The following is a 20,507-nucleotide window of genomic DNA, read 5'->3' on the forward strand; positions in this document are numbered from 1 at the left end:
AATATACTTTTTAAAAAGAGATGAATTGATGGATGAATACGGGGAAATAAGGATAAATGGATCAACATGTGATAAAGCAATATAGCAAAATGTAAATTCTAGAATCTACGTGGTTTGAGGGTGTTGATACTATAATTCTTTCAACTTTTCTGTACATTCGAAATTTTTCATAATAAAATGTTGGGAGGAAACACCAAAAACAAAACTATTTGTGTATCTCAGTCTATACATATATAAGTAAATGCAAAGGAAACAGTCTATATGGACACCCAGAAAGCTTTTAAAAGTGGTTATTGCTGGAGAAGGGAAGGATGGGCGAGACAAAAAGTGGAACTTTTGCTTTTTCGTGTTTTGATTTTTTACAGTGAACATATAGACATGTAACCATGTGTAATTTTTTTAAGAAAAAAATCACCATGTGAGCTTCCCATAAACTCACATTGCAGGTATCATTCTGGCACAGAAGAGCAAATCTAGGGCTAGATGGATGTAGTGGTCCATGCAAGGTTCCCAGAGAGACTGGAGATCAGGAACGAGAACCCGGTCCTGTGATCCCGCAGGTAGAGACCTTGATGGAAAGGCCTCAAGTGGGTTCATCACATCTCCCACAGCCCCTCTCCTTCACAAGTAGCTGGAGTTAACATTTAACACCAGCATTCCTTCACTACTATTCACATGGCAGGAGACACACTCGGCCAGGCTCTCCTGAGCTCTGGGTCCACACGTCCTACGCCATTCTGGACTGTTCCACCTGGATGTCCACACTGAACATTTCTTCTCCCCCACTCCACCACACAGCCACTCACCTGGGTCAGAAAGCTGAGCATATCCTTCAATTCTCCCTCCCCCTCATCCCCATGTCTCACCAATATCCAAGTCCTCTAGACCCTCCTCAAACATCTCTGACGTTAGACCGCTTTTTGTAATCCCCACTGTTTCTGTCTCATTTCAGATCTCCTCATCTCTCACCTGGATGACCATGAATTGTCTTCCAACTAGCCTACCTGTCTTTGATCTCATATGCCCTCAAATCACGCTGCGTGACATCATACTTTAATTTCTAGAGCACAATTCTGAACAAGTCACTCCCCTGCTTTACAAGCATCACTGTCCCTGTTACTCACAGGATAACATCAGCATCCTCCAAGGTCTGCACTCAGGCATTTTTCCAGACCCACCGTTACCCATTCCATCAGTCAAAGCCCACATCCCATTCTTCACAAGTTGCAGGTCTTAGAGCTATTACAGGCCTCTGTGCTTTACTCTGACTGCTTCCTCTGCCTACCCCCAGCTCTGACGGAGGTGAGCAACTGCTCGTCTTTCAAAACTCAGGCCATATTAGCTCCCTGTGCATCCTTTTTGGCACTTCCCCACCACTGCCCAAGAGGGTGACCACTGGCTCCTCTGTGGATCAGGAGGTATTGTGCTCTGCTACCCGTTCTAGCAGAGCCCCTCATGGCACTTCTTGTTTGCCTGTCTCACTAAGGTGGAAATCATCAGTCTTGGTCACCTCCAGTTCTGGTTCTTCTAGGTGCATGATGGGATTGCATTTCCCACACCCCTGAATTTAGGCATGGCCATGCATCCACTCTCACAGATGAAATATGAGCAGGTCACATGAGAAGAGAGCATGGCTCACTTCTGTGAGGAAGCCTTTAGGAGCAGGTCACTTGGTCACTTTTCTCTCTGTTCCCTTCCTCCTGCGGAGGTAATAAAGGAAGTTCCAGAGTTAGGGGCTCTCAGCCAACTGGGAGAACTCTAAGTGAGAAGAACAGAGGACAACTCTGCCAATCGAGGTGGCTGTGTGATATAAGCATGAAATAACAATAACTTTTTGTTGTTTAAAATCACTAACATATGGGGGTAGTTTGTTCTGAGCACTGGGGATACAACAGTAAACAAGAGAAATAGGCTTCCCTTGGAGCTACATTCCAGTGAGGGGAGGAAACAATACCAAAAAAAAATATACCGAAAAAACAGGAAAATGTCTGAAAACGTCATAAGTATTAATATTATGAAGGAAGTAAAACTGTGTGAAGTGACAAAGAAGGACTGGAGGCTGGAAGGGGTATATATTTTAGGGTGATTAGGGAAGGTCTCTCTGAAAAGTTGAATTGAGCTTAGATACGAAGGATGATGATCAAAAGTCAGTAAGGCTAAGCCTGAGAGAAAAATCATTCCAAGCAGAGGGAGAAAAGCACATGCAAAGAATAAGCTTGATGTGTTTAAGCAACAAAAAAATCATGTATAACTTAACAAATCCACATATAATGATACAAAATGGGATCAGAAAGATTCTCAGGTATCAGATCACATAGGGCCTTGTAGACTGTGGTGGCTACATGGATGGAAAAATGGCTATGAATGGATTGAAGGTTGGATGGGAGGATGAATGGATGGATGGATGGGAGGATGGATATGGATGAATTGGAGGACGGATAAAGATAAGCGGGTGGGTAAGAATGGATGGATGGATGCAAACTGTCAAATCCTGGATTGTTAGAAACGCAAATCCATTTTAGACCTCTAGATGGAGCCAAACATTGATATTTGTTACATAGTCGTGTGTGTCTTTCTTTTGGCATAAATTTTAAAGTATTCATGATATTTCTCACTGGGAAGTAGAAAAGCCTTCACCTCTCCTTAGAGCAGAGCAGAGCTTCCAGACTGGTGAAGCTATTGGGCAATTAGCTGTTCAGAGATGCTGATGCTTTTGGTCCCGGGATGACCCAGTGAAGACTGGAGAAGCCAGACTCCCCAAGTGCTACTTCTGCAGCAAAAAGCCCTCCATCCATTTACAATGCTGTGTTGTACAACAAACATTATCATGTTCTAAGTGAGTCATGATATGAAAAAGATTAGGAGGCACAGCCTTAGAGAATGGGAATCTCTCATACTGATAAAGGAGTAAAAAGACCAAAGAGTTTGAGAATACTGGTTCAGGAAATGACCTGGAGGAGCCATCTACCCTAACAAGTAAATATCCATCCTGGACTCTCCATTTCTAAAATAATTTGCATATGGGGGACTTCCCTGGCGGTCCAGTAGTTAAGAATCTGCCTTCCAATGTAGGGGACAGGGGTTCAATCCCTGGTCGGGGAACTAAGATCCCACATGTTGCAGGGAAACTAAACCTGTGCACTGCAACTACTAAGCCCGCGTGCTCTAGAGCCCATGCATCACAACTAGAGAGCCTGAACACCACAACGAAAAATCCCACATGCCACAATGAAGATCCTGAATGCTGCAACTAAGACCCGATGCAGCCAAATAAATAAAAAATAATAATTTTTAAAAATAAAAATAGGGCTTCCCTGGTGGTGCAGTGGTTGAGAGTCTGCCTGCCGATGCAGGGGACACGGGTTCATGCCCCTGTCTGGGAAGATCCCACATGCCGCGGAGCGGCTGGGCCCATGAGCCATGGCCGCTGAGCCTGTGCGTCCAGAGCCAGTGCTCCGCAACGGGAAAGGCCACAACAGTGAGAGGCCTGCGTACCGCAAAAATAAATAAACAAATAAATAAATAAAAATAATTTGCATATGGAATTAAATGATATCATTCATTCCTTCAAGATACGCTTAATAAGCACTCAATCTGTGTCTGCTCTGCCATACAGAAGTGAGTGTTATTGTCAGGTGGTCCCTTTTCTCAAGGAGCTCCCACTATAGAGAGGAGCCAGACAGGCAAACCAAGGATTATCATACAGCAGTAAACAAACTGTGCAACTAGCACACAAAATGAAGTTCAGGTTCACTAGGTATACATCACTTAGAAATACTTGCAGCTGCAAGTAAGAGATTTACTGTGGCTTAAACAAATACAATTATTTACTTGACTATTCCCTCATGCTTGTCACATTATGATGCCAAAATAGCTGCCATAGCTCCAGGCATCATGTCTACATTCAAGGCAGGAAAGAAAGAGCAAGGAAGTGGATAATCAGCTGATGAATACATAGACAGACATGATAAATGTTATAGGTTTTCCCACTTATCAGGAAAAGCAAAAGACTTCCCAAAAGCCCCAATACATCAGTTACAGCTCATTGGTCAGAACTATGACGCATGGCACCCCTGGCTACCAGGGAGGTAATAAACATGAGTATCCCGTGTAGGGCTTAGTCTACTAACAAAATCAGCATTCAACTAGCAAAAAAGAAGAGGGAATTGATATTGGGCATGCAATTAACAGTGCATCTATACTTAATAATCAAAGAAATGCAACTTAAAATGAGACATCTTTCTCATTTATCAAATTGGCCCACTTTTCTAAAGGCTGATAAATATCTAGTGTTGGAAAGATGGAGGAAAGTGAACATTTTCATAACTTCTTGGTAGAAGTGTACAATCTTCATTTGACAATCTACTGCAAATCAAGATTTTTTTAAATGTTAATATTTTGACCCAAAATTCCATTCCCAGAAAATTATCTAGGAGATAAGTACACAAAGGTAGAGTGGTATTTAAATATTGAAAATTAGGAAACTATCCACATATCCAACAATAGGGAATTGATAAAATAAATGAAGATACCTCCATGTAACTGAGCTGGAACTTATGGGAACAGACCCCTCCCCCATATCCTCTGCTTTAGCTCCTCTCTGAAGTACCCAGATAATAGTATCTGATGCACGTGATGAATATTTCCTTAGTTTTTCAGATGTTAAAGTCACCAGGGAATGGAAGCAATTAATTACTTGATGATCATGAGCACATAGCAGCCCCCAGAACTTCAGGAGCCTAAGGATTGATAACATTAACCACCTTGTTACATCAACCAATCAGAGGATTGTACACTATCTGATCACATATCCTGGGATGCCCCTCCCACACCTTGCCTTTAAAAATGCTTTGCTGAGGACTTCCCTGGTGGCACAGTGGCTAAGAATCCGCCTGCCAATGCAGGGGGCACTGGCTCAAGCCCTGGTCAGTCAGGGAAGATCCCACATGCCACGGAGCAACTAAGACCATGTGCCACAACTACTAAGGCTGCGCTCTAGAGCCTGGGAGCCACAACTACTGAAGCCCGCACGCCTATGGCCCATGCTCTGCAACAAGAGAAGCCACTGCAATGAGAAGCCCGTGCACCGCAAGGAAGAGTAGCCCCCACTCACCGCAACTAGGAGAAGCCTGAGCTCAGCAACAAAGACCCAGCGCAGCCAAAAATAAATAAATAAAATAAAATTAATTAATTTTTAAAAAATACTTTGCTGAAACACTTTGAGGAGTTTAGGAGTAACCCATTCTCCTTGCTCAGCCCTGCAATAAACCTTTCTCTGCTCCAAACTCCAACATTTCAGTTTGTTTGGCCTCACTGTGCATCGGGCACACAAACTTTCATTCAATAACATCCATACAATGTTGTGTGATCAATTTTTTTAATTAATTAATTAATTTAGCTACATCACATTGCCGGTATGTGGGATCCTTTTTTGTTGCTGCACGCGGACTCTTCATTGCAGTGCAAGTGCTTAGTTGCCATGCAGCATGGGGGATCTTAGTTCCCCAACCAGGGATCGAACCCGCGCTCCCTGCATTGGAAGGTGGACTCTTAACCACTGGACCACCAGGGAAGTCCCTGTACAATCATTTTTTTTTAAGTTAGGAATTGATATAAATGTTCAGCGTTAAATATGGTAACTTTACCATGGTTATGTAAGAGAATATCCCAGTTCTTAAGAAATATATCCTGAAGGATTTAAGTGTAACAGGTCATAATGTATGTAATATACCCTCAAAAAAGTTCAGGGTAAAAATGTACATACATAAATACAGATAGAGAGACAGCACATGCAAATGATAACGCATATAGAGTGAAATGTTAAGCACTGGTGAATCTGGGTAAAGGGTATACAGTTGTACTCTGTGCTATCTTTATTCTCTGCAACCTTTCTTAAGATTGAAATTATTTCTAGATAAAAAGGTTTTTTAAGTATTAGGATCTGGAATCTCCTTTGAAGTACATCAAAAAATAAGCTGGATTAATGGATGGACACAGGGATAAATACATAGACATGGTGTTATACGTACTCTATGTTTAAATTTTTTCATAATAAAATGTGGGGCAGGGGAGAGTACTAGGTAAATTTATATGATGTTATGGAAAAATGTTAACAAAACAGAAAGCCCATTGTTTTTGAAGTCTCTGGCAGGGGCTTTAAAGCCCACCTTTCTGGCCCTTGGTATTTCCTCCGAAAGCATGAGCTGGGCTGCACTCAAGATTCTCTCCACTGTTCCATGGTGACTGCAAGGTGTCAAGCAGGGAAAGGACAGGTCACTCATTGACATAAGGAGGGCTCTCTCCCTTAGGGACACATTATGCAAATTCATTATGCAAATACTCTGGTTAACTTTTTTATAAGTGAGCTATCTATTTTTAATTAATACGATTATTTTCATAAATAACTGTGATACATAATAAGAAAGTTATATTTGATCTCTGCTCCTGGTTCCCAGCACAGAGCTCTTAAAACTCTTGTAATTTCCTGAATGAAAGAGAGATGGGAGCATCTTTTGTTATTCCTAATAAGCCCCTTTCAAACATACCTGAATTTATGCTAATGAGGTGACCCTTAGAGGATAAGGGCTGGTTGCCAGAAGAACCAACCCTGTGATTAGAGAGTTGGAACTTTCATGCCCACCCCACCCCCACCTCCTGGGAGGGGGAAGGAGCTAGAGATTGAGTTCAATCACCTATGGTCAATAATCAATCATGTAATTGAACCTACATTAAAACCCTAAACAATAGGGTTCACATCAAGGTGCTGACAGGGTAATGCACCCAGAGATGGCATGGAAGCTCCAAACCCCTTCCCACATACCTTGCCCTGTGCATCTCTTCCATTTGGCTGTTTCTGAGTTATATCTTTACCATAAACAGTAATAGTTAAGTGAGGCATTTTCCTCAGTTCCGTCATTCTAGCAAGTTATGAAACCTGAGGAGGGGGTTGTGGGAACTGCCTATTTATAGCTGGTCAGTCAGAAGTACCTGTGTCACTAAGCAAGGGCTCTTATGCCCACAGCACAGAAAGCCAAACTCTGACAGCAGGTGTTTGCAGCAAAGTTAGGGTTTATTTGCAGGGCATCAAGCAAGGGAGTGGGAGACAAGCCTCAGATCCACTCCAACCTGATCTTTGAGTTGGGGTGTTTTTGAAGGGGAAGAACAAAGAAGCTGGGATTAATCATCGTCTTGTGACATTTCTTAATCATAATTTCCGGGGTCAGGATGTCTCCAGTTTGAAATTCTCTAGCCAGGTGGTCCACGGCTTGGGGGTCTGTTAGCTCATCTTGCCCTGGAGAGACAACCTGAGCTTGTACATTAATGATGATATCAGTCTTAGGGGGACTCAGTTCACTGGAGGCCTAGATTGGCATCTGAATTGAGGGAACAGTCCTGTAGGACTGAGCCCTTACCCTGTGGGATCTGCACTAACTCTGGGCAGTTAGTGTCAGAAGTACTGAGAGTAGGAATACTGAGTTTTCCTTTCAGTTGGTTACCCCTTCAACTGCCATACTTTGATACCATCTCAGCAACAGCACCTACATCCCATTCAGTTACAACCAACCACCACAACAGGTTCTACAGTTCTAAACTCATCACCTGAGGATATTTTACCCAAGTCCCTGCAGTTACAAGGCCATTCAGAGAAGCAGAAGCCTTGATAATGTTAAAATATTCACTAATGAGTATATTAATATTATCATTTATAAAATATATTACCACTTATAAAATCCATCCCTACTCAAAGCTCATTTCCTGCTGAACCCCAAAGCATCACACCTCATGTACTGGGCCAATGGCTAGCCAGTCTCTAGCTGAGTGTCAGATGTCTACAATGCAAATCAATTGTACAGTGAAGCTGTAAATCTGCACACGATGCAAGATTTCACAGAGTAAACAAAAGTGATGCTCAAGTCCCACCCAATCCCACACAAAGCCACTGACACATAAGATCGGCAGAAAAGAAAACCAATGCTGCTGATCCAGCAGGAGCTTCAAAACAGAATGGTTGAAAAAAATAGTAAATTTAGAACATATTAAAAGGGAAGAGTGAGCTTAGATGGGCTCAAACATAGAGTAATAATATTGCAAAATAGCTTGTTTTTTCGTATGAGACATCCCACAAAAATATCTAGAAGGACGACAGCATGGTGAATGGGATAATTACTTTTCCACTTTGGGCCAACTAGCTTGAGTACTAGCTACATGAAAAGAGATACAAATAAAATGAAAAGGTAGCCAAAATAAGGTATGGTTTATCTATCGCAGGATTAAAGAGGCCTTGAGAAAAAATATGAGGCCTAAATATTTTTGGACCCTCTTTCTGACTCCACTGTGAGTCAGATGTGAAATGAATAAAGCTATATAATGTGATTTTCTTCAGAAAAATTGTGCAAAAAAAATTAGCACTTATTCATTCTTTACTCATTATAAAAATAGCACATGGTTGCAAACACATTCTAAATTTTGATAAATATATGATAAAGGTAACTTATTTTTGTTTTCATTATTCAAAATAAAATCTCAGTCAAGCCTTTTGTAAGGATTTTTCAGTCCTTTTGTTTTATGGCCACACTGTGCAGCTTGCGGGATCTTAGTTCCCCGACCAGGGATTGAACCCGGCTCCACGGCAGTGAAAGCGCTGAGTCCTAACCACTGGACCACCAGGAAACTCCCTAGGATTTTGCAGTCTGTATGAAACATTGGCTTCTATTTCATATGGATTCACTTTTTTATATATCTTTTTACTTTTTATTATGAAAAGTCAGACATTCAGAAAAGTAGAGAGAATACATAATAACTCTCCTACACTCATTACCTAGATTTCAAAACTGTCAGGATCTTGCCATGTTTGCACCAAATATTTTCTTGTGCTGAAGTATTTTAAAGTTAATTACAGACATCATAATGTGTTACCACTTGATACTCTAAATCAGTTCTAAAAAATAAAGGCGTTTTCGGGCATACCCACAACCCATTATCACATTGAACAAAATTAACAATAATTCCATAATATCTAATATGCAATCCGTATTCAAATGTTCCCAACTGACAAAAAGAAGTCTTTCCAGCAGGTAGTTCCAGTCTCATCAGGGTTGCCTGTTCCACCTGGTCCAGGGGATGCTTCCCCTTCTAGGAGTGTCTCACTGTTTACTACAGGTGCTGTCTCCCTTCTTCCTTTCTCCCCTAGGTTTCCTAAAACCCAGTCACACGAGCTTCATTGCAAGTGCTTAGTGGCCACCTGTGGCTCCTGGCCACCATACAGAACAGCACAGATCTAAAACATTTACATCCAAGGGTTCTATCAGACAGTGCTGTTCTAAAAGCTTGTTTTGTTTGTAGGTAAACACTTACGGCAGAAGACCATAGCCAATGGTGTGTGCTTCATATTGCATTGTTCAGAAAAATGATTTGACCTTAATTGGACATTCTTGGCTCCAGGGTACCAATTATGTCCAGATAGTGAAACTCTCCTAGATTATGAAATGCAAGTCAAAGTGTACAAAATATATACATATGAGACAAAATTAGTAAAGTGCTCCCTACTGATAGGCCAACTCACAATCCCAATGAAGCCACAAGGATCCATCTCTTTGGCTACCACTTTGGTCTCAATCAAGTCACACAAACCTCCTGGGATGCTGCAAAACTCAATCTCTAGTCCACACCAAGGAGAAAATGAGCAATCTGCAACTGCAGCACATAGACAAGACAAAGCCTCCTGCCACAGGGAAGCAAAGGGAGATTTGAAAGCAGGAAGGTGAAAGGATCAGCCCTGGGTCTTGGAAGTCCTTGGCTGAGGTGTCTAGAACAGATGGAGGAAGTAAAGCTGCAAGGCACAAGGAGGGGTGTCCTGGAGAGTGACTACAAACCAGGCAAGAATCCACTCAGGCAGTGGTACTGGGCATAGACGGGCAGGGCCTGATTTGAGAGATGGAGTCTGAGAATCCTCCAAAAGATTTTTTTTTAAGTGAGAGTGATGGCAATGGGCAGAGGAAGGAATCACACTCAGCAGGAGGCAGCAGACCAATGAAATCCAAGACACGAGAAACAAGTCTGAGAAGAGAGGAGAAAAGGACTAGGTCCAACCACACAGAAGGCATTTGTTAAAATGCTCTTCTGGGCATATATCCAGAACAGACAAAAACTCTAATTTGAAAAGATACGTGTATCCCATATTCATAGCAGGACTGTTTACAATAGCCAAGTCATGGAAGCAACCTAAGTGTCCATCAACAGATGAATGGGTAAAGAAGATGTGATATATATATATATATATATATATAAAAAATAGAATATTAGTCATAAAAATGAGTGAAATATTACCATTTGCAGCAACATGGATGGACCTAGAGATTATAATACTAAGTGAAGTAAGTCAGACAGAGAAAAACAAATATTATATGATACCACTTATATGTGGAATCTAAAAAATAGTACAAATATACTTATGTACAAACAAATACAGACTCACAGACATAGAAAACAAACTTATGGTTACCACAGGAGAAGCAGGAGGAGGGATAAATTAGGAGTATGGGATTAACAGATACACATTACATATATAAAACAGATAAATAACAATGATTTACTGTATAGCACAGCAAACTATATTCAATATCTCGATAAGAAAAAGATTTCTGTTATGTTAAACCACAAAGATTTGGGGGTTATTTGTTACTGCAGCATAACCTAGCCCGACAGAATATTAAAACTACTCCCCCCCAAAAGTTTACGTTTTTATGCAAAATGGAATTAGGTTCCAGCCTCTGATCATTATAAACAAGCTTTTCACCTACATGATTGTCCAGCGACACTGGAAAGTAATGAAGGATCCAGACAGTTCTTCCAGACTACCTAATACCCCGTCTACCCTATTCCAGTAAAGACTAGTAGCATCCCCTCAAACATTGTGAAAATTCAAACAGCAAGCCCACAAATTCCTCAGTCACTCCCCACCCCACTCTCCCCACAGAAAATAACTGGCCTCTAGGGACCAGACAGATCATAAAAACTAGTTAAAGGAGCTAGACCAAGACGCCAGAAGGACCTGGCTTCTAAAAGGGCAGCCATTTACAAACAATAAATGCTGGAGAGAGTGTGGAGAAAAGGGAACCCCCTTCTACACTGTTGGTGGGAATGTAAATTGGTACAGCCACTACGGAGAACAGTATGGAGGTTCCTTAAAAAACTAAAAATAGAGCTATTGAGTTGGTCAAAATGTTCTTTCAGTTTTTTCTGTAAGATGGCTCTAGTAGCACTTAGTTGTCTTTAACTTCATTCGAAACAATCGAACATGTCAAAAGTGGTTTGCGAAGTTTCATGATGGAGATTTCTCACTGGACGATGCTCCACGGTCAGGTAGACCAGTTGAAGTTGATAGCGATCAAATCGAGACATTAACTGAGATCAACATTATACCACGCGGGAGACAGCCTACCTACTCAAAATATCCAAATCAAGCATTGAAAATCATTTGCACCAGCTTGGTTATGTTAATCGCTTTGATGTTTGGGTTCCACAGAAGTTAAGCGAAAAAAACCTTCTTGACCATATTTCCGCATGCGATTCTCTACTTAAACATAATGGAAAAGTTCTGTTTTTTAAAACAAATTGTGAAGGGCGATGAAAAGTGGATACTGTACAATAATGTGGATTGGAAGAGATCATGGGACAAGTGAAATAAACGACCACCAACCACACCAAAGGCCGGTCTTCATCCAAAGAAGGTGATGTTTTGTATATGGTGGGATTGGAAGGGAGTCCTCTATTATAAGCTCCTTCTGGAAAACCAAACGATTAATTCCAACAAGTACTGCTCCCAATTAGACCAACTGAAAGCAGCACTCGACGAAAAGCAGCCAGGATTAGTCAACAGAAAACTCATAATCTTCCATCAGGATAATGGAAGACCACACGTTTCTTTGATGACCAGGCAAAAACTGTCACATCTTGGCTGGGAAGTTCTGATCCATCCGCTGTATTCACCAGACATTGCACCTTTGGATTTACATTTATTTCGGTCTTTACAAAATTCTCTTAATGGAAAAAATTTCAATTCCCTGGAAGACTGTAAACGGTACCTGGAACAGTTCTTTGCTCAAAAAGATAAAAGTTTTGGTAAGATGGAATTATGAAGTTGCCTGAAAAATGGCAGAGGGTAGTGGAACAAACGGGTGAATATGTTGTTCAATAAAGTTCTTGGTGAAAATGAAAAAAGTGTCTTTTTACTTAAAAACCGAAGGCACTTTTTGGCCAACCCAATACCATATTATCCAGCAATCCCACTCCTGGGCATATACCTGGAGAAAACCATACTTCAAAAAGATACATGTACCCCAATGTTCATTGCAGCACTATTTACAACAGCCAAGACATAGAAGCAACCTAAATGTCCATCAACAGATGAATGGATAAAGAAGATGTGATACATATATACAATGGAATATTACTCAGCCATAAAAATAAAATAATGCCATTTGCAGCAACATGGATGGACATAGAGATTATCATACTAATTGAAGTAAAACAAAGACAAATATCATATGATATCACTTACATGTGAAATCTAAAAAAGTGATACAAATGAACTTATTTACAAAATAGAAACAGACTCACAGAGTCAGAAAACAAACTTATGGGGACTTCCCTGGTGGCGCAATGGTTAAGACTCTGCCTGCCAATGCAGGGGACATGGATTCGACCCCTGGGCCAGGAAGATCCCATATGCCACGGAGCAACTAAGCCCATGAGCCACAACTACTGAGCCGGCGTGCTGTGACTACTGAAGCCCCGCGTGCCGAGAGGTGCTCCGCAACAAGAGAAGCCACCGCAATGCGAAGCCCACACACCACAATGAAGAGTATCCTCCACTCGCTGCAACTACAGAAAGCCCACATGCAGCAACAAAGACACAACGCAGCCAAAATAAATTTAAAAAAACAAACAAAAAAAACCGTATGGTTACCAAAGGGTAAGGGGGGGGGAATAAATTAGGAGGTTGGGATTAACATATATACACAATGCTATATATAATCAATAAGGACCTACTGTAGAGCACCAGAAGTCTACTCAATACTCTGTAATAACCTAAATTGTAAAAGAATCTGAAAAAGAATACATATATGTATAACTAAATCACTTTGTTGTACACTTGAAACTAACACAACATTGTAAATCAACTACACTGATAAAAAAATTTTTTTAATTAAAAAAAATTTTTAAAAAAGGGCAGCCAACATCCAATCCACCAGTTTGTTGCCATCAGAGAATATACGGAGTTGCGAAAGACTTCTTATGTCTCAAGAGAAGGCCAATATCCAAATTTTAATGTAAAAATTTTTTGATTTCTAAATATCTGCAACTTAATTTTTTTTTTAATTTATTTTTTTAAATTTTTGTTTGTGTTGGGTCCTCACTGCTGCGCACAGGCTTTCTCTAGTTGCTGCGAGCGTCTGGCCCAAGCCACATAGTTGAGTAACGGACAGTCATCACAATTATTCTCGTCTGCCATGTGCTCCTTACTTAATTGGTTTTATTATTTTTATTATTACCACCATTTAACTAATTAATAGCAGAGTCCGGATCTTCTGATTCCCAGTCCACCATAGTGTGCTCTTTCCTGCCAAGTTGTAGATTTTAGTTATTAAAAAAAAAAGTCCTGCTTTCCTGCCTCTCCTGTCCCACAGTTTCGTTACCCGCTCTTTTAGGGCTTGTTCTGAAAACTGCTGCAGAAAAATCACTAAGGAATAGTAAAGTATGAAATGAAAATGAAAAAGAGGAAATAGTGTCACAAAAAAAAAAACTACGGCCACGTGGGCTGTGCCCAAGCCAGGTTGGATGCACCACAACAAAAGGAGAAAGCCCAATAATAACTTCCACGAAAACAAGTCCTCCCAGGTGATGAGAACGTAGGTGCTCCTTATGATTTGCACTTTCCCGAGTTTTTTTAAAATGACACAAAAGAAAGGAGGGCGATAAAGAGGAAAGCCCGTCGCGAACACGAAAAACTAGCAGCAAGGGCAAAGCGCCCGCCCGCGCCGAGTCCGCTGCCTGCCGGGGCCACGTGACAAGACCAAGATGGCCGACGGGGAAGACCGGTCCCGGGCGGGGCAGGAGCCGGGGCCGGAGCCGGGAGAAGAGTTTGAGATCGTGGACCGCAGCCAGCTGCCGGGCCCAGGCGAACTGCGGAGGGTGGCGAAGCCGCGTGCGGCGGCGGAAGGCTGGTCGGCGCCCATCCTGACCCTGGCGCGGAGGGCCACTGGCAACCTGTCGGCGAGCTGTGGAAGCGCGCTGCGCGCGGCCGCTGGGCTGGGCGGCGCGGACGGCGGCGCGGGCGGCGCGGGCGGCGCGGACGGCGCGGCGCGCGCAGGTAGGCTTCGGCTGGGCGCGACCTACGAGCTTTCTGTGGGACGGGTGGTGCTTTTACTGTGGGAGCCAGGCTGGCAAGGGCGCTTAACCGACTCAGCCTGTTAGGTTGTTAAAAAAACATCCTGTTAACTCGCCTAACTACTCGTGGTTTTCTTTATACCGTGTATCCATGCCGAGATAAATACGTGGACGTGGGTGGACTGAGATCGGGGCGACTTCACTTCTAGTTGTGTTCCCCAGGCAGCATTCTTATTCTCACTGGTGAACTTTATACTTTAAAATGTACGAGTTTAAGCTTAGGTAGTCCTTATTAATTTTTAAAGAACTTACTTAAGAAATGAAACCGTACTGTTCTCTGCTTTAAATCTCAAAATGCCATCCTGGCTCACACCTCCAGTTGTTGACGGCGCATCCCGACTCAGCGGGGAGTCAAAGCACCAAGGCGGAATTAAGGGGGTGAGCGTTCCAGGTGAGCTCTACAACCAACTAGCTGTGTCATGCAGAAAAGTCATCACATTTCCCAGCCTGTTAAATAGGAATTTTGTGGTTCACCCAATGATCTCTTATAGTCCTTTTAAGCCTTTGTCATCTATAACAGAGTTTTAGCAAATGAGTGAGAATGGAAACATTAAATGATTATGATATTTAGAGTGTGACTTAGCCCTGTAAAGCCAGATATTTAGAGCTGTGCCAACCAATACAGTAGCCACTACCCACATGTGATGTTTAAATGTTAAAAATTCAGTTCCTCAGTCACAACAGCCACATTTGAAGTGCTCAGTAGTCTACACGTGGCTAGTGGCTACTGTATTGGATTGTGCAGTGAGAACATTTTCATCACACAAAGTGCTGTGGGGCAGAGTTCACTAAAGACTGTGGAGTGCTCTCTAAGAAGCATTATATTATAGTGTGCCTTTGAGGTTCCTTTTTTTTTAACAAGTACTCTTTTTTAATATTTATTTTACTTTATTTTTTTGGCTGCGTCAGGTCTTAGTTGCAGCACTTGAGATCTTCACTGAGGCGCACATGATTCTCTCTAGTTGTGGCGCGCAGGCTCCAGGGTGCCTGGGCTTTGTGGTTTGCAGCATGGGGGCTCTCTCATTGAGGCGTGCGGGCTTAGTTGCCCCGTAGCATGTGGGATCTTAGTTCCCCAGCCAGGGATCCAACCAGCGTCCCCTGCATTGGAAGGCAGATTCTTTACCACTGGACCACCAGGGAAGTCCCTGCCTTTGAGGTTTCTTGATTCCATCCTGTCCAATGTATATTTGATGTAGAAGTCAGCACTGGCACAAGGATAGTGGATTGTGACAGTTTCATTGGTTAAGGAAGATTACTGAGGAAAGTTTAAAATCTGACGAGATAGAAAACAATATTTCTTTGGCGATAGAAAGTAGACTAGAAGGTAACGAAGGAGCCTGTTTAACTCAGGAATCTAGTTGCCACTAGCTCGCTACCTTTACACGCATCAATGGGTGTTTGACTGTATGCCCACCATTGGTGGTCAGTCCTGAGAGTCAAGGCATGGGGTCTTCTGGAGCCTTCTTAGTAAGCAAATAATACATGTTAGCTGTTCGGTGATAAATAAAATGTGCCAGTGCCTAGAACTGTGCCTAGCACAGAATAATAAATATTTGTTGAACAAATGCATATTTGAAAAATACTTGTTTTCTATTTATGGTAATGCTATAAATAATACCCAGCATTTATATTGTGCTTCCTAGGTGCCAGATATTAGTCTTAGGTCTGTACATACATTAGTTCATTTAATCTTCACAATAATCCTAGGTGATCGCTGAACTGGCTTCATGATATGCAATCAATGCAGGCTTCAATCAGTGTGATTGTGCACGGCCAGGTACTCAGAAGTGCCCCATGATAGAAATTCTTACTAATTTTATCTTTGAATTTGTATTAAGTGAAGTCTGATGGGACAAAGGAGCATGTGTGGGGGCCTTGGAGCCGGCTTTTGTGTGGTCCCATCTTCCACTGTCTTCCTGGGACAGGTTCTTGGCCGCTCTGTTCCACTTGAACTGCCCTAGGGCTTCTCCCCACCCCTCCCTGACCACGCTGCATGACCAGTGCTGCCGCAGGGAGGGTTGGGGTTATGCTGTCTGACTCTCAGGGCAGGGCCAGGTATGCACTGGCCTGCCCCGGGCTGGCAGCGCCACAGCACGTTAGGCAGGCACTGGGCAGCAGCCTCTCACCCACCCAACCAGATAGGGACTGCATCCCTGCAGGAAATTGCTGTCACTTAGGGCCATGGGAGGGAGAGGTTGACTTCATGCCTCCGCCCACATAGCCTGCCCCAAGTGGTAGGTACCGTTGTTATCCCCTATTTATAAAGAGGGAAACTGCATTAAAGAGAAGTAATTTGACAAAGTTTACTTAGAAATGGCAGAGCCAGGACTTGAACCAAGCCAGGCTGCCTCTCAAGCCTGTGCTCTTAGTCACATCACCTCAATGCCTTGATGCCTTTAAATAATTTTATAAGTAAAATGCTGTAATATATACATATGGATTTTTAATTAGTCAATTTAAAGAAAATATTAAGTAAATAACTGCCACTCAAATCTGGTGAAAATTGTGAACATGGCTTACTGAGGGCAGAAGTGTGGGGAACAGCTGGGATGAGCTGTTACTCCGAGAGTAACCCAGATTTGAAGCCATCAGGTAGGACAGGAGTGGGGATGGGGAAAAGGAACTGAACCCTGGGTAGCATGCTCTGCAGAGGCCTCAGAAAAGCAGGTCAGGAGAAGATGGCAGCCACCACTCCAGTCAGGGCTGGCTCATTTCATCTCTTTTCCATTGATCTGCTTATCTGCTTACAAAAGCAGTGAGAACAGAGATTATTCAGAGGGAGTGGTGAAGGAGCGGAGACTGAATGTTAGCAGCACTCTTGCCAGATAAAATTTTTTTGGTGATACAGGTTTAAGGAAAAAGCTGTGGAATGTCATGGACTGTGGAATGCTTTGAATACTTGTTTTAAAATGTTATCCCACGTGGGGTCTGGTAGCACAACTTGCCACAATGATTGCATTCTTTGTAGTTATCTTGTTTGGTTTTTTGGTATTTTTTCTAAAGGTAATACACATGGTAAAACAAAAACAAAAATCAAACTGTACTAAAGGACACTCAGTGTAGAATAAGTCCTTCCCAGAAACTGTCCCCAATCCTACTGTGTTTCAGAGTGTCTGTGCATGTAACATGTGCTTTCATCTCTATACACACAGTTTTCACACAAACCACAGTATACACACACAGGGTTCTACATCGTGCTTTTTAAAGTAATGCCTCCTCCTAAAGCAGTGGTCCCCAAGCTTTTTGGCACCAGGGACCAGTTTCATGGAAGACAATTTTTCCACAGACTTGGTGGGGGGAATGGTTTCGAGATGATTCAAGCATGTTACATTTATTTGGCACTTTATTTCTATTATTATTACATTGTAATATACAATGAAATAATTATACAACTCACGATAATGCAGAATCAGTGGGAGCCCTGAGCTTGTCTTCACTTGCCAGTCACTGATAGGGTTTTGATATGAGTCTGCAAGCAATTGTTTATGGTCTCTGTGCAGTCAAACCTCTCTGCTAATGATAATCTGTATTTGCAGCCACTCCCCAGCGCTAGCATCACTGCCTCAGATCATCAGGCATTAGATTCTCATAAGGAGCATGCAACCTAAATCCCTCGCATACACAGTTCACAGTAGGGCTTGTGCTCCTATGACAATCCAGTGCCGCCGCTGATCTGACAGAAGGCAGGACTCAGGTGGTAATGCAAGTGATGGGGAGCAGCTGTAAATACAGGTGAAACTTCGCTCGCTCACCCGCCACTCACCTCCTGCTGTGTGGCCCACTTCCTGACAGGCCACAGACCAGTACTGGTCCGTGGCCCGGTGGATAGGGACCCCTGTCCTAAAGAATGAATAACAAAACTCACTGAAGAAGTCATTCTTTAATTTTTAAAGTATTTAGATATATATTTGTCATTAGGTAGGTGATATGTATTATGCCTTTCTCTGTTGTCTTCCATGGCAAATTTCTTTTCCATGTGTCAGAGCACTTCTTCACAAGTGATATTGCTCCTTCCAAAATGAAGTACAATGACTTTTTCATTTCACATTGCTGAACTCCTTAAGTTAGCCATTGAGATAAGTGAAAATTCCGGAAAATTAGGAAAGTGTAAAATGGTTTTGTCAGTACAGGGTAACACCATACTGTATTATAAGATCTTTCAAGACACCAAAGGGCTAATCAAAACTAAAACTCAAATTTATAAAGAATCTAGTTAATTCTCTATAATTCAGAACCCGATCAAAAAACAAAAAAAAATCTGTAGAATCCACTCCCTGAAGTGAATACTTATTCTCTACACCAAAGGTACAGAGCAGCCCTTTGAGATGTTTGTGGCTGGTAGTTGCATTTTTTTCTCTCCTGCATAGTTTATACTTAAATGCTTTTATAAGCATTTAAAATTTTTTTAGCCAATTACCAGGTTTTCCATAAAAATCCAGATCACCAGCTTCTCCTGAAAACTCCCATCTGGCACATATGATCAATCAGCATTCCTCCAGCAAGAGGGTGGCTGCACGTTCTCTCCAGCTTGTCCTCTCACTGGGTCACTCTTTTATGTTACAGGCCCAGCCCCTCTACAACAGTCAAGGTTGAGATCCCTGATCAGACCATTTACTTGGCAATTCAATAAGTGTGGAATTTTGTGACATTCTGTGTGTTGTGTTGAACTATTATTAACAAAGCTTAGAGATGTGAACAGCTTAGCCAAGGGCACAAAGCTAATAAAACTGAGAGATGAAACAGCTTAAAGATCCTTCCAGCTCCAATTTTCCATGACCCTAAATTGAGCTCAAATGGGAATAGGTGACTAACCCAACCAGGGGATGGATGAGATGGCTGCAGAACACTGCTGTGTTCCCAGGAACGATGGTAGGAGCCACTGCCTTAAGCACTAGTCTTCACATTTTTTGTTCACATGACCCCCCCCCCCAAAAAATCTTCAGCTTTTAAAGTTGATACATAAAATTCTTCATCATAATTTTAAAGTTTAGAATACATTTTCTGGTTTATTGTAAAATTGACTTTTTAAAATAAAACCATGATATCATTCTTTTAAGTGTATCAAGTGGTATATAAATACCTTAATGATTTGATAACACTACCATCCATCTTAAAAATAAATAACAAGTTAATTAATATTTGAAATTTTTACATTTTTCCCTTTTATTCCTTGGACTTGAATTTCCAATCCACTTACGTATGTTTTAAATTTTTTTATTGGTCATCCTATCATACATCTCAGAAAAAAATATGTAAATTAATTAAAATGTAATAAACTTTTCTTGTGACTAAAGCTGAGTATATAAAATATTTTTTCTTGGGCTTCCCTAGTGGTGCAGTGGTTAAGACTCTGCCTGCCAATGCAGGGGACATGGGCTCAAGCCCTGGTCCGGGAAGATCCCACGTGCCACGAGCAACTAAGCCCATGTACCACAACTACTGAGCCTGCACTCTAGAGCCCGCGAGCCACAACTACTGAAGCCCGCGGGCCTAGACCCCATGCTCTGCAACAAGAGAAGCCACCACAATGAGAAGCTCACACACCGCAACGAAGAGTAGCCCCCTCTCGCCACAACTAGAGAAAGCCTGTGCTCAGTAACAAAGACCCAATGCAGCCAAAAATAAATAAATAAAATAAATAAATTAAAAAAAAATTTTTTTCTTCTGGAACAAATTACCATTAGAATTATTAGTAATGCTAAGTTAATTAAAGGAATATAAATATAATTTTATAAGTAATTATGCATAAATTTTTCTTGGAATTACTTCTCTTCATGAGCTGGTGTTGGTTTTTTCATTAGCATGTACTTGTAGATGAGTATATATATTTACTGATAAAATGTGATAGGACTCAGAATCAATTTTATTCCTATTTTTTGATTTTTTATAGATGTGATCCTTGAGAAATCTGGCTCATATAAATAAGAAATAGGAATGGACAGGGTTTTTTTTCCCATTGGTAAATTCTACCAAATTTTTTTTTAAGTTTTATTGAAGTATAGTTGATTTACAATGTCATGTTAATTTCTGCTGTACAGCAAAGTGACTCAGGTATGAAA

At 41.7% G+C, this 20,507-nt stretch overlaps 1 protein-coding gene across 4 annotated transcripts in view; it reads left to right on the top strand.

Moving 5' to 3' along the window:
- Nucleotides 1-13,894: 13,894 nt before the first annotated feature.
- RUFY1 (RUN and FYVE domain containing 1) overlaps nucleotides 13,895-20,507 on the top strand; it is a 56,336-nt gene continuing 49,723 nt past the window's right edge. The window contains exon 1 of one of the 4 annotated variants that reach the window (XM_049707041.1): nucleotides 13,895-14,371. In XM_049707041.1, coding sequence (XP_049562998.1) covers nucleotides 14,080-14,371 — 292 coding nt within the window. In that variant the 5' untranslated portion in view covers nucleotides 13,895-14,079. The remainder of the gene's footprint in view (nucleotides 14,372-20,507) is intronic. The other 3 variants (XM_049707040.1, XM_033413475.2, XM_004284043.3) reach the window with 3 other exon arrangements.

Source organism: Orcinus orca, chromosome 3, assembly GCF_937001465.1.
Source record: "Orcinus orca chromosome 3, mOrcOrc1.1, whole genome shotgun sequence".
Taxonomy (NCBI): Eukaryota; Metazoa; Chordata; class Mammalia; order Artiodactyla; family Delphinidae; genus Orcinus; species Orcinus orca.